Here is a 14,566-nt window from a genome sequence, read left to right on the forward strand (position 1 = left end):
TAAATGACCAGCATGGTCAAATAATAGGTCTGGGACAAGGTAGCACGTCCGGTGAACAGGTCAGGATTCCATAGCGCAGGCAGAACAGTTGAAACTGGAGCAGCAGCACGGCCAGGTGGACTGGGGACAACAAGGAGTCATCATGTCAGGTAGTCCTGAGGCATGGTCCTAAGGCCATGAGAGAGAAAGAAAGAGAGATTTAGAGAGAGCATACTTAAATTCACACAGGACACCGGATAAGACAGGAGAAGTACTCCAGATATAACAAACTGACCCTAGCCCCCTGACACATAAACTACTGCAGCATAAATACTGGAGGCTGAGACAGGAGGGGTCAGGAGACACTGTGGCCCCATCCGATGATACCCCCGGACAGGGCCAAACAGGAAGGATATAACCCCACCCACTTTGCCAAAGCACAGCCCCCACACCACTAGAGGGGTAGCTTCATCCACCAATTTACCATAATGAGACAAGGCTGAGTATAGCCCACAAAGATCTCCGCCACAGCACAACCCAAGGGGGGGTGCCAACCCAGAGGAAGATCACATCAGTGACTCAACCCACTCAAGTGACGCACCCCTCCTAGGGACTCCTGAACATCTAATCAAATGGCTCCACAGACTATTTGCATTGCCCCCCCGTTACACCACTTCTACTCTCTGTTGATATCATCTATGCATAGTCACTTTAATAACTCTACCTACATGTACATATTACCTCAACTAAGTGGTGCCCCCACACATTGCCTCTGTACCGGTACCCACTGTATATTGTCTTGCTTGTGTTAATTTACTGCTGCTCTTTAATTACTTGTTACTTTTATTTCTTATTCTTACCCATATTTTTTTTTACCTGTATTGTTGGTTATGGGCTCGTAAGTAAGCCTTTCACTGTCAGGTCTGCACCTGTTGTATTCGGCACATTGACTAATTAAATTTGATTCGATTTGATTTGAAATCTGTCCTTTCGTCTGATGAGTCCATGTTGGAGATTTTTGGTCCCAACCGCCGTCTCTTTGTGAGACGCAGAATAAGTGAACGGATGATCTCTGCATGTATGGTTCCCACCATGAAGCATGGAGGAGGAGGTGTGATGGGCTGGTGACACTGTCAGTGATTTATAAAAAATTCAAGGAACACTTAACCAGCATGGCTACCACAGCATTCTGCAGCGATACGTCATCTGGTTTGCGCTTAGTGGGACTATCATTTGTTTTTAGACAGGAAAATGACCCAACACACCTCCAGGCTGTGTAAGGGCTATTTGACCAAGAAGGAGAGCGATGGAGTGCTGCATCAGATGCCCTGGCCTCCACAATCACCCGACCTTAACCAAATTGGGAGGGTTTGGGATGAGTTGGACTGCAGAGTGAAGGAAAAGCAACCAATAAGTGTTCAGAATATGTGGGAACTCCTTCAAGACTGTTGGAAAAGCATTCCTCATGCTGGTTGAGAAATTGCCAAGAGTGTGCAAAATATATTTTGATTTGTTTAACACTGTTTTGGTTACTAAATGATTCCACCTGTGTTTTTGTCATAGTTTTGATGTATTCACTATTATTCTACTAAGTGGAAAATGGTAGAAATGAAGAAAAACCCTTGAATGAGTAGGTGTGTCCAAACTTTTGAGTGGTACTGCATATATATACATTATTTATTTTGCTCAGAAACGTAAACCACCCACGGTCCGCCAGTTAAGGAACCCTGGTCTATAGTATCAGGATCAAAACAACAGATGTTCTAACACTGTCATATGGGGCATCAGGCTTAACACATAAGTCCAGTGTACCAACATTACATTTAACCCGGCTTGCCACCCATTATGTGTTTAATTACAGCATCTGCAGTGGGGGCCTTCAGCAGAGGGCCTGTAATGATAGGGGGAGCCACATCCACCCACATGTCTCCTTTATTACTCGACAACCATTCAGAAATAGGAGGCGGGAAGCGTTTACATGTGTTCCTCCTTGTCGGCTTCTCTACGACCTGGATATTGAAGCCTGCTAATTGTCGTTTTAATGCTAATGTATTATTCCCCCCGCTGATTCACAGACAGGCAGTCACCGTATGTTCCCTTTCGTCTCTGCAGTCAAACTGTATGTTCCCTTTCCTCTCTGCAGTCAGACTGTATGTTCCCTTTCGTCTCTGCAGTCAAACTGTATGTTCCCTTTCGTCTCTGCAGTCAGACAGTCACCATATGTTCCCTTTCCTCTCTGCAGTCAGACTGTATGTTCCCTTTCGTCTCTGCAGTCAAACTGTATGTTCCCTTTCGTCTCTGCAGTCAGACAGTCACCATATGTTCCCTTTCCTCTCTGCAGTCAGACTGTATGTTCCCTTTCCTCTCTGCAGGCAGACTGTATGTTCCCTTTCGTCTCTGCAGTCAAACTGTATGTTCCCTTTCCTCTCTGCAGTCAGACTGTATGTTCCCTTTCGTCTCTGCAGTCAAACTGTATGTTCCCTTTCCTCTCTGCAGTCAGACAGTCACCATATGTTCCCTTTCCTCTCTGCAGGCAGACTGTATGTTCCCTTTCCTCTCTGCAGTCAGACAGTCACCATATGTTCCCTTTCCTCTCTGCAGGCAGACTGTATGTTCCCTTTCCTCTCTGCAGTCAGACTGTATGTTCCCTTTCCTCTCTGCAGGCAGACTGTATGTTCCCTTTCCTCTCTGCAGTCAGACTGTATGTTCCCTTTCGTCTCTGCAGTCAAACTGTATGTTCCCTTTCCTCTCTGCAGTCAGACAGTCACCATATGTTCCCTTTCCTCTCTGCAGTCAGACTGTATGTTCCCTTTCCTCTCTGCAGTCAGACTGTATGTTCCCTTTCCTCTCTGCATTCAGACTGTATGTTCCCTTTCCTCTCTGCAGTCAGACTGTATGTTCCCTTTCCTCTCTGCAGTCAGACTGTATGTTCCCTTTCCTCTCTGCAGTCAGACTGTATGTTCCCTTTCCTCTCTGCAGTCAGACCGTGTGTTCCCTTTCGTCTCTGCAGTCAAACTGTATGTTCCCTTTCCTCTCTGCAGTCAGACTGTATGTTCCCCTTCCTCTCTGCAGTCAGACTGTATGTTCCCTTTCCTCTCTGCAGGCAGACTGTATGTTCCCTTTCCTCTCTGCAGGCTGACTGTATGTTCCCCTTTCCTCTCTGCAGTCAGACAGTCACCGTATGTTCCCTTTCCTCTCTGCAGTCAGACTGTATGTTCCCTTTCCTCTCTGCAGTCAGACAGTCACCGTATGTTCCCTTTCCTCTCTGCAGTCAGACTGTATGTTCCCTTTCCTCTCTGCAGTCAGACAGTCACCATATGTTCCCTTTCCTCTCTGCAGTCAGACTGTATGTTCCCTTTCCTCTCTGCAGTCAGACTGTATGTTCCCTTTCCTCTCTGCAGTCAGACTGCATGTTCCCTTTCCTCTCTGCAGTCAGACTGCATGTTCCCTTTCCTCTCTGCAGTCAGACTGTATGTTCCCTTTCCTCTCTGCAGTCAGACCGTATGTTCCCTTTCCTCTCTGCAGTCAGACTGTATGTTCCATTTCCTCTCTGCAGTCAGACTGTATGTTCCCTTTCCTCTCTGCAGTCAGACTGTATGTTCCCTTTCCTCTCTGCAGTCAGACTGTATGTTCCTTTTCCTCTCTGCAGTCAGACTGTATGTTCCCTTTCCTCTCTGCAGTCAGACTGTATGTTCCCTTTCCTCTCTGCAGTTAGACTGTATGTTCCCTTTCCTCTCTGCAGGCAGACTGTATGTTCCCTTTCGTCTCTGCAGTCAGACAGTCACTGTATGTTCCCTTTCCTCTCTGCAGTCAGACTGTATGTTCCCTTTCCTCTCTGCAGTCAGACTGTATGTTCCCTTTCCTCTCTGCAGTCAGACTGTATGTTCCCTTTCCTCTCTGCAGGCAGACTGTATGTTCCCTTTCCTCTCTGCAGGCAGACTGTATGTTCCCCTTCCTCTCTGCAGTCAGACAGTCACTGTATGTTCCCTTTCCTCTCTGCAGTCAGACTGTATGTTCCCTTTCCTCTCTGCAGTCAGACTGTATGTTCCCTTTCCTCTCTGCAGGCAGACTGTATGTTCCATTTCCTCTCTGCAGTCAGACTGTATGTTCCCTTTCCTCTCTGCAGTCAGACAGTCACTGTATGTTCCCTTTCCTCTCTGCAGTCAGACTGTATGTTCCCTTTCCTCTCTGCAGTCAGACAGTCACCATATGTTCCCTTTCCTCTCTGCAGTCAGACTGTATGTTCCCTTTCCTCTCTGCAGTCAGACTGTATGTTCCCTTTCCTCTCTGCAGTCAGACTGTATGTTCCCTTTCCTCTCTGCAGTCAGACTGTATGTTCCCTTTCCTCTCTGCAGTCAGACCGTATGTTCCCTTTCCTCTCTGCAGTCAGACTGTATGTTCCCTTTCCTCTCTGCAGTCAGACTGTATGTTCCCTTTCCTCTCTGCAGTCAGACAGTCACCGTATGTTCCCTTTCCTCTCTGCAGTCAGACTGTATGTTCCCTTTCCTCTCTGCAGTCAGACTGTATGTTCCCTTTCCTCTCTGCAGGCAGACTGTATGTTCCATTTCCTCTCTGCAGTCAGACTGTATGTTCCCTTTCCTCTCTGCAGTCAGACAGTCACCATATGTTCCCTTTCCTCTCTGCAGTCAGACTGTATGTTCCCTTTCCTCTCTGCAGTCAGACTGTATGTTCCCTTTCCTCTCTGCAGTCAGACTGTATGTTCCCTTTCCTCTCTGCAGTCAGACTGTATGTTCCCTTTCCTCTCTGCAGTCAGACCGTATGTTCCCTTTCCTCTCTGCAGTCAGACTGTATGTTCCCTTTCCTCTCTGCAGTCAGACTGTATGTTCCCTTTCCTCTCTGCAGTCAGACAGTCACCGTATGTTCCCTTTCCTCTGCAGTCAGACTGTATGTTCCCTTTCCTCTCTGCAGGCAGACTGTATGTTCCCTTTCGTCTCTGCAGTCAGACCGTATGTTCCCTTTCCTCTCTGCAGTCAGACTGTATGTTCCCTTTCCTCTCTGCAGCACACCGCCATAGGTTAACTGGAGATGTTATGCAGGCAGGCAGGCAAAACTCCTCACCAATCTTGCAGCATTTATAGACTCGTCACTAATCTTGTAGCAATAATAGGCATATATGCATTTTGAACACAGTCCTCTGTGAATGCACACTGCAATTAGTGCATTCTTTTGGTTTTCTTCATATGCAAAGTCAGTGCTTGCTTACACTGCAGCCCGAAGTGAATATTGGGTTCCATTTTGCTATTGTGACATTGTTGGCAGTAAATGGGCCTACACATTGTGTCCCAGACCTTGCTTCAACTAAAGTCTGTAAAGTCACACCCATATAAACATCCCAGCTTGGTGAAGCCAAAGTGGGGAGAGGAGAAGGTAGTTAGAAGGTCAGGCCTTTGGCAGCTGGGAGAGGAGAAGGTAGTTAGAAAATCAAGCCTTTGGCAGTGGGGAGAGGAGAAGGTAGTTAGATTGTGGAGCAGAGGTTGGTGTTGATGGGTTTGTCCCTCATTATTCTGCTGATTGGGTAATGTAGGTCAGGGGAACGGCTAAAGCCAAACCATTGCTCCAAGTCCCATCATCCAGGACAGATGAATTAAAAGTGAGACGACTTCCGCCGAAGTTGGTCCCTCTTCTTGTTCGGGCGGCGTTCGGCGGTCGAAGTCGCCGACCTTCTAGCCATTGCTGATCGTCTTTTCATTTTCCTTTGGTTTTGTCTTGTCTTCCATCACACCTGGTTCCAATCCCATCAATTACATGTTGTGTATTTAACCCTCTGTTTCCCCTCATGTCCTTGTGGGTGATTGTTTATTGTAAGTGTATGTGTACGTCTGTCCTGGTGTGTGTTGGGTTATGTTACCCCTCTGTTCCCCCTCATGTCCTTGTGGGTGATTGTTTATTGTAAGTGTATGTGTACGTCTGTCCTGGTGTGTGTTGGGTTATGTTACCCCTTGATTTTTATTATTCTGTTTTCCGGTGGGTTTTTGTTAATTAACTACGCCGTTGGAAACACAGGTATTTCTCTCCTGGTCTGACTTCTCTGCCGCCAGGTCACACCCCTTACAAAAAGACACAGTGCAGCTGCTCAGGAACAGTCACAGTAACTACTGGCCAGTTACTGTATCAATTGACTTAATTAGTTTATCTTGTCAAACACCCCTTGACGAATGTCATACATTAAATCTAAATTGTGTGAAACCTCTTGTGTTTGTGTTATAGGGGACATAGCAGCATCGCACCGGGGAACACCTCTGTATGGACAGCCATCTTGGTGGGGGGATGGGGACGCAGACGACGAGAACTCCTTCAAACAGGAGACCAAGACGTGTGGGAAGAAGCATGACAGCTCTGCAGCAGGTAAGAACCAACTTGACCTCATCATATCTGAAGTATGAAATTATATGTTTCAAATGTTGGCAAGATGATCAGATGCATGCACACATGTTTCAGTACATTAGATGAGCTACTAGAGGACATGATTAATTAAATGTACTGTACATTAGATGAGCTACTCTAGGACATGATTAATTAAATGTACTGTACATTAGATGAGCTACTCTAGGACATGATTAATTAAATGTACTGTACATTAGATGAGCTACTCTAGGACACGATGAATTAAATGTACTGTACATTAGATGAGCTACTCTAGGACACGATTCATTAAATGTACTGTACATTAGATGAGCTACTCTAGGACATGATTCATTAAATGTACTGTACATTCGATGAGTTACTCTAGGACATGATTAATTAAATGTACAGTACATTAGATGAGCTACTCTAGGACATGATTAATTAAATGTACAGTACATTACATGAGCTACTCTAGGACATGATTAATTAAATGTACAGTATATTAGATGAGCTACTCTAGGACATGATTCATTAAATGTACTGTACATTACATGAGCTACTCTAGGACATGATTCATTAAATGTACTGTACATTACATGAGCTACTCTAGGACATGATTAATTAAATGTACAGTACATTAGATGAGCTACTCTAGAACATGATTCATTAAATGTACAGTACATTACATGAGCTACTCTAGGACATGATTCATTAAATGTACTGTACATTACATGAGCTACTCTAGGACATGATTAATTAAATGTACAGTACATTAGATGAGCTACTCTAGAACATGATTCATTAAATGTACAGTACATTACATGAGCTACTCTAGGACATGATTCATTAAATGTACAGTACATTACATGAGCTACTCTAGGACATAATTCATTAAATGTACAGTACATTACATGAGCTACTCTAGGACATGATTCATTAAATGTACAGTACATTAGATAAGCTACAGTAGGACATGATTAATTAAATGTACAGTATATTAGATGAGCTACAGTAGGAAATTATTAATTAAATGTACAGTACATTAGATAAGCTACTCTAGGACATGATTAAATGTACAAATATTAATTGTCACTCTTTCATGAACACAAATGACAATTAAATGACATTCCTGATGGCTTGAGGTCAAATCAACATGAACTATCTTCTTCCGTGGGATCTCTTTTTCTGAACTGGCAGGTGTTCCTGGTTGATTTTTGGCCCCTATGTAATGTGTGTTCTGAAGTAATGCTGTTGTTCTAACAGAACTATATGTAAACTTGGAACGTAAAGAATACTTTCTGTAAGTAGTGAGATGGTGGCTTCATGTTAATTCCCAGGCTCATCTGGTCTTTGTGTATTGAGGGTAATGGCCATGTGACTCAGTATACTGTGTGGATATGCATGGTGTGTGTTTGTGTTGGTCCAGAAGATCCCATTAAGTTGTGCTGGGCTGGAGTAACAGCATTAAAGATTAGGCCAGGCTTGGTGGCTGTAGGACACCCAATAGGTGTTGGGGTGGAGTGGGGGAAGGCCGCCCAGACGTCTTCACGGCTGTCTTGGTGTGTGTGCACCATGATAGTTTGTTAGTGATGTGGATACCACATGTGGATACTCTCGACCCTCTTCACAACAGCCCCGTCAATGTTAATGGGGGCCTGTTCGGCCCTTCTTTTCCTGTTGTCCATGATCAGCTCCTTAGTCTTGCTCACACTGAGGGAGAGGTTGTCCTGGCACCACACTGCCAGGTCTCTAACCTCCTCCCTATAGGCTGTCTCATCGTTGTCGGTGTTCAGGCCTACCACTGTTGTGTCATCGGCAAACTTAATGATGGTGATGGAGTCGTGTTTGGCCACGCAGTCGTGGGTGAACAGGGAGTACTGGAGGGAACTAAGCATGCACCCATGGAAGTCCAGGATCCAGTTGCAGAGGGAGGGGTTTAGTCCCAGGGTCCTTAGCTTAGTGATGAGCTTTGAGGGCACTATGGTGTTAAGCGCTGAGCTGTAGTCAGTGAACAGCATTCTCACATAGGTGTTCCTTTTGTCCAGGTGGGAAAGGACAGTGGGGAGTGCGAGTGAGATTGCATCTGTTGGGGAGGTATACAAATTGGAGTGTGTCTAGGGTTTCTGGGATGACGGTGTTGATGTGAGCCATGACCAGCCTTTCAAAGCACTTCATGGCTACCGACATGAGTGCTAAGGCGTTGTAGTCATTTAGGCAGGTTACCTTCACTTTCTTGGGCACAGGGACTATGGTGGTCTGCTTGGAACATGTAGCTATTACAGACTCAGTCAGGGAGCCTACCAGACTCCTTAGGTTTATACTGTTATGTGGTTACTGTCATAAATATGTATTAATATAGGTGTTGTTAGTAATGTTCTGTCAGGAATATGTATTAATATAGGTGTTGTTAGTAATGTTCTGTCAGGAATATGTATTAATATAGGTGTTGTTAGTAATGCTCTGTCAGGAATATGTATTAATATAGGTGTTGTTAGTAATGTTCTGTCAGGAATATGTATTAATATAGGTGTTGTTAGTAATGATCTGTCAGGAATATGTATTAATATAGGTGTTGTTAGTAATGTTCTGTCAGGAATATGTATTAATATAGGTGTTGTTAGTAATGCTCTGTCAGGAATATGTATTAATATAGGTGTTGTTAGTAATGCTGTCAGGAATATGTATTAATATAGGTGTTGTTAGTAATGCTCTGTCAGGAATATGTATTAATATAGGTGTTGTTAGTAATGCTCTGTCAGGAATATGTATTAATATAGGTGTTGTTAGTAATGCTCTGTCAGGAATATGTATTAATATAGGTGTTGTTAGTAATTATCTGTCTGGAATATGTATTAATATAGGTGTTGTTAGTAATGTTCTGTCAGGAATATGTGTTAATATAGGTGTTAGTAATGTTCTGTCAGGAATATGTATTAATATAGGTGTTGTTAGTAATGATCTGTCAGGAATATGTATTAATATAGGTGTTGTTAGTAATGCTCTGTCAGGAATATGTATTAATATAGGTGTTGTTAGTAATGATCTGTCAGGAATATGTGTTAATATAGGTGTTGTTAGTAATGTTCTGTCAGGAATATGTATTAATATAGGTGTTGTTAGTAATGCTCTGTCAGGAATATGTATTAATATAGGTGTTGTTAGTAATGCTGTCAGGAATATGTATTAATATAGGTGTTGTTAGTAATGCTCTGTCAGGAATATGTATTAATATAGGTGTTGTTAGTAATGCTCTGTCAGGAATATGTATTAATATAGGTGTTGTTAGTAATGCTCTGTCAGGAATATGTATTAATATAGGTGTTGTTAGTAATTATCTGTCTGGAATATGTATTAATATAGGTGTTGTTAGTAATGTTCTGTCAGGAATATGTATTAATATAGGTGTTGTTAGTAATGATCTGTCAGGAATATGTATTAATATGGGTGTTGTTAGTAATGATCTGTCAGGAATATGTATTAATATGGGTGGTGTTTGTAATGCTGTCAGGAATATTTATTAATATGGGTGATGTTAGTAATGTTCTGTCAGGAATATGTATTAATATGGGTGGTGTTTGTAATGCTCTGTCAGGAATATGTATTAATATGGGTGATGTTAGTAATGATCTGTCAGGAATATGTATTAATATAGGTGTTGTTAGTAATGCTCTGTCAGGAATATGTATTAATATGGGTGGTGTTTGTAATGCTCTGTCAGGAATATGTATTAATATAGGTGTTGTTAGTAATGTTCTGTCTGGAATATGTATTAATATGGGTGGTGTTTGTAATGCTCTGTCAGGAATATGTATTAAAATAGGTGTTGTTAGTAATGCTCTGTCAGGAATATGTATTAATATGGGTGGTGTTTGTAATGCTCTGTCAGGAATATGTATTAATATAGGTGTTGTTAGTAATGTTCTGTCAGGAATATGTATTAATATAGGTGTTGTTAGTAATGTTCTGTCAGGAATATGTATTAATATAGGTGTTGTTAGTAATGCTCTGTCAGGAATATGTATTAATATAGGTGTTGTTAGTAATGCTCTGTCAGGAATATGTATTAATATAGGTGTTGTTAGTAATGCTCTGTCAGGAATATGTATTAATATAGGTGTTGTTAGTAATGCTCTGTCAGGAATATGTATTAATATAGGTGTTGTTAGTAATGCTCTGTCAGGAATATGTATTAATATAGGTGTTGTTAGTAATGTTCTGTCTGGAATATGTATTAATATGGGTGGTGTTTGTAATGCTCTGTCAGGAATATGTATTAATATAGGTGTTGTTAGTAATGTTCTGTCAGGAATATGTATTAATATAGGTGTTGTTAGTAATGTTCTGTCAGGAATATGTATTAATATAGGTGTTGTTAGTAATGTTCTGTCAGGAATATGTATTAATATAGGTGTTGTTAGTAATGCTCTGTCAGGAATATGTATTAATATAGGTGTTGTTAGTAATGCTCTGTCAGGAATATGTATTAATATGGGTGGTGTTTGTAATGCTGTCAGGAATATGTATTAATATGGGTGATGTTAGTTATTCTGTGTGTGTGTCTCATGTACTCTAATGACCCCTGGGGGTAATTGGCCAATCCTCAGGGGGTACTTGAGTAGACTCATGAGACCATAGACCTACTGGTAAAATGCACATGAGGGGGTACTTCAGGGGTTCACTGGACAGAGCAAAATTCAGTTGGTGGTATAGTAACCGAAAAAATGTTGGGACCCACTGCTCTAATGTACAGTGTTCCTGTTAAATGAATGATCACCGTGACCCTCAGTGCTTTAGAATTGAGTCACATGATTCATCATGAAATCTTTAGCGGAAGGGTGGTAGTATTTATTTAAAAAAAGGGAGGTTCTAAGATGAAGTTGTGGTGGTGTTGTTTGTGGAAGCAGTGGGTATTTGTTTGATGCTTGGATAGGATGAAACCTGAAAGCACAGCCTTATTTACCACCAGACCTGTTGGTGACTATAATCTAGGACCTGATGCAAGGGGTATCAGTTTGAATATAGTCCTCTAAATGGACAACGTTATGTCTCATTTCACTCCATTTTTTTTACTTTGTTGAAAGCCACAGATATTTGCAGTCATGCTTTCAGGAGCTTCTCTGTTTTCAAAGAGATACAAACATGACTTACTTTCAAGTTGAATTGAGAGATATAACTTCTGAGAAAGATGTGGCCTTATTGGGGGCTCCTAAATCCCAGTAGCTATTAAACTTAGCATATTTGACTTTGATGTTGTTCCCTTACTACATAAGGGAAGAAATGTACAAAACTAACTTGTACTTTCCAAGAACAACTCAGCTGCTCACTTTGTCATACGTATAATCTAGATGGTCTACACATATGCCATAATGCCTTGCCACATAATCAAAAGGAAGTTACACAGTCATTATTAAGTAAGTGACATTATTAAGTAAGTTACACTATATGGCTTTGTGCCTGCCTGCCTGGGCTCCAGCACAGCCTGACCTGTTTTGCCACCAATGCTCCTTATAGGACACATCACTGCACTCTATACTCCTCTGTAAACTGGTCATCTCTGTATGCTCATCGCAAGTCACACTGGTTGATGCTTATTTATAAAACACTCTTAGGCCTCACTCCCCCCTATCTGAGATAGCTACTGCAGCCCTCATCCTCCACATACAACACCCATTCCTTCCAGTCACATTTTATTAAAGGTCCCCAAAGCACACACATTCCTGGGTCGCTTGTCTTTTCATTTCACTGCAGCTAGTGACTGGAACGAGCTGCAAAAAAACACTCAAACTGGACCGTTTTATCTCCAACCCTTTTTACTGACAGCTGTGGCTGCTTCGCATGATGTATTGTCTGTACCTTGCGTTTGTGCTATTGTCTGTGCCCAATAATGTTTGTACCGTGTTTTGTGCTGCTACCATGTTGTGCTGCTGCAATGTTGTTTTGCTACCATGTTGTTGTCATGTTGTGTTGCTACCATGTTGTTGTCATGTTGTGTTGCTACCATGCGGTGTTGTCTTAGGCCTCTCTTTATGTAGTGTAGTGGTGTCTCTCTTGTCATGATGTGTGTTTTGTCCTGTATTTTTTTATTTTAATCCCTGCCCCTGTCCCTGCAGGATGCCTTTAGCCTTTTGGTAGGTCGTCATTGTAAATGAGAATTTGTTGTTTAACTGACTTGCCTAGTTAAATACAGGTTACATAAATAAAGAGAGGACTGTGTTCTGCCAGGGCCGCAGACACTGATTCAGACTTATGGTGAGACTCAGAACAGACATAGCTGAGCGGCCCATTTGGGGCCCGTAACCTCTGACCTCTAGATACTGATCCCCAGTGTTCTCCTCTTTGTGAACCTACAGACGGCAGAGAGCCTAAGAGGAGTGAGAGGCCTATGGAGGATGGTCTGGTTCCTGAGCCCAGCTACTTTGAGATCCCCACCAAGGAGTCTCAGATGGCTGAGGACAGCATTCATGAAATCCCTACCAAAGACACTGAGGTGGCTGCTGCTACCACCGCCAGCAGCGCTCAGGGCCACGCCTCACCTCACGCCTTCACCATCGAGTTTGATGACACCTCCCCTGGCAAGGTCAGGATTAAGGACCATGTGTCCAAACTGACTCCGGACCACCGGCCCCGGCCTAAGAAGGACCCCCAGCCGGGGAGCAAGGACCTCAGCACCCTACAGGCCGCCATGATGGCCTCTGAGAGCAAAGTGGCTGATTGGCTGGCCCACAATGACCCCCCCACGGTGCACAGTGAGTCCACAGAGGAGGACAGCAAGAGCATCAAGAGTGATGTCCCCGTCCACTTCCACAGGCTCAAAGGTGAGGGCCATATCCTGCCTGCTTGTCTTTCTCTCTGTCCCACAGTTTCTGTTGCTATTAAGGTCCCCACCCTCTACTAACTGTTGTATATCTAACCTTGCTAACCTCACAATGTTGCTGATCTGATCAACATGTGTTTTACTGCTAAAAGCCATGAGTGTTTGAGTTATTTTAGGAGGTTTTTTGCGAGATCTTGTAAAATGTATCCTCTTAATAAAGCTCATCCCGTACTCGCTAAAAACAGAGGCTACATTTTTTTTAAATCTTATCATCTAAAGTAAGACTAGTGTTTACCTCGAAACACCTAGAATAGCGGCTCTCCTGATACAGTAATGACCATTATTAATGACCATGACCATTAACCAACCAGACTTCAATTACGCATACCTGGTCATGTAACCTACTGTATGGCCCATACCTGTCAATGTCCTCAGGCTGGTCATGTAACCTACTGTATGGCCCATACCTGTCAATGGCCTCAGGCTGGTCATGTAACCTACTGTATGGCCCATACCTGTCAATGTCCTCAGGCTGGTCATGTAACCTACTGTATGGCCCATACCTGTCAATGTCCTCAGGCTGGTCATGTAACCAACTGTATGGCCCATACCTGTCAATGTCCTCAGGCTGGTCATGTAACCTACTGTATGGCCCATACCTGTCAATGTCCTCAGGCTGGTCATGTAACCAACTGTATGGCCCATACCTGTCAATGTCCTCAGGTTGGTCATGTAACCTACTGTATGGCCCATACCTGTCAATGTCCTCAGGCTGGTCATGTAACCTACTGTATGGCCCATACCTGTCAATGTCCTCAGGCTGGTCATTGTAAATATAATTTGTTCTTAACTGACTTGCCTAGTTAAATAAAGGTAAAATATGTAGATTTAAATATGGCCCATACCTGTCATTGTTCTCAGGCTTTTCATGTAATCTACTGTATGCTGTGTGTATTGGAGCAGGAGATCCTTGCTTAGCCTTGGTTCTGATCTTTCCGACATTAAAGAATTACTTCCACTTTTCTAATGCCTGTAGCTGCAGTACAGCAGGCAGTCAGACAGGAGAAAAGGCAGGAAAGGACATGGCCTGTTTACTCCTCCTGTAGGCAGTCAGACAGGAGAGAAGGCAGGAAAGGCCATGGCCTGTTTACTCCCCCTGTAGTCAGTCAGACAGGAGAGAAGGCAGGAAAGGCCATGGCCTGTTTACTCCTCCTGTAGACAGTCAGACAGGAGAGAAGGCAGGAAAGGCCATGGCCTGTTTACTCCTCCTGTAGTCAGTCAGACAGGAGAGAAGGCAGGAAAGGCCATGGCCTGTTTACTCCTCCTGTAGGCAGTCAGACGGGAGAGAAGGCAGGAAAGGCCATGGCCTGTTTACTCCTCCTGTAGGCAGTCAGACAGGAGAGAAGG

At 43.2% G+C, this 14,566-nt stretch overlaps 1 protein-coding gene across 2 annotated transcripts in view; it reads left to right on the forward strand.

Moving 5' to 3' along the window:
* The window catches only part of LOC139381672 (centrosomal protein of 170 kDa-like), a 101,130-nt gene that overhangs the window by 49,620 nt on the left and 36,944 nt on the right, over positions 1-14,566 (forward strand). For both annotated transcript variants that reach the window (XM_071125356.1, XM_071125357.1), the window contains exons 7-8: positions 6,208-6,345; positions 12,696-13,160. In XM_071125356.1, coding sequence (XP_070981457.1) covers positions 6,208-6,345; positions 12,696-13,160 — 603 coding nt within the window. The remainder of the gene's footprint in view (positions 1-6,207; positions 6,346-12,695; positions 13,161-14,566) is intronic.

The sequence above is a fragment of the Oncorhynchus clarkii genome, chromosome 23 (genome assembly GCF_045791955.1).
Source record: "Oncorhynchus clarkii lewisi isolate Uvic-CL-2024 chromosome 23, UVic_Ocla_1.0, whole genome shotgun sequence".
Taxonomy (NCBI): Eukaryota; Metazoa; Chordata; class Actinopteri; order Salmoniformes; family Salmonidae; genus Oncorhynchus; species Oncorhynchus clarkii.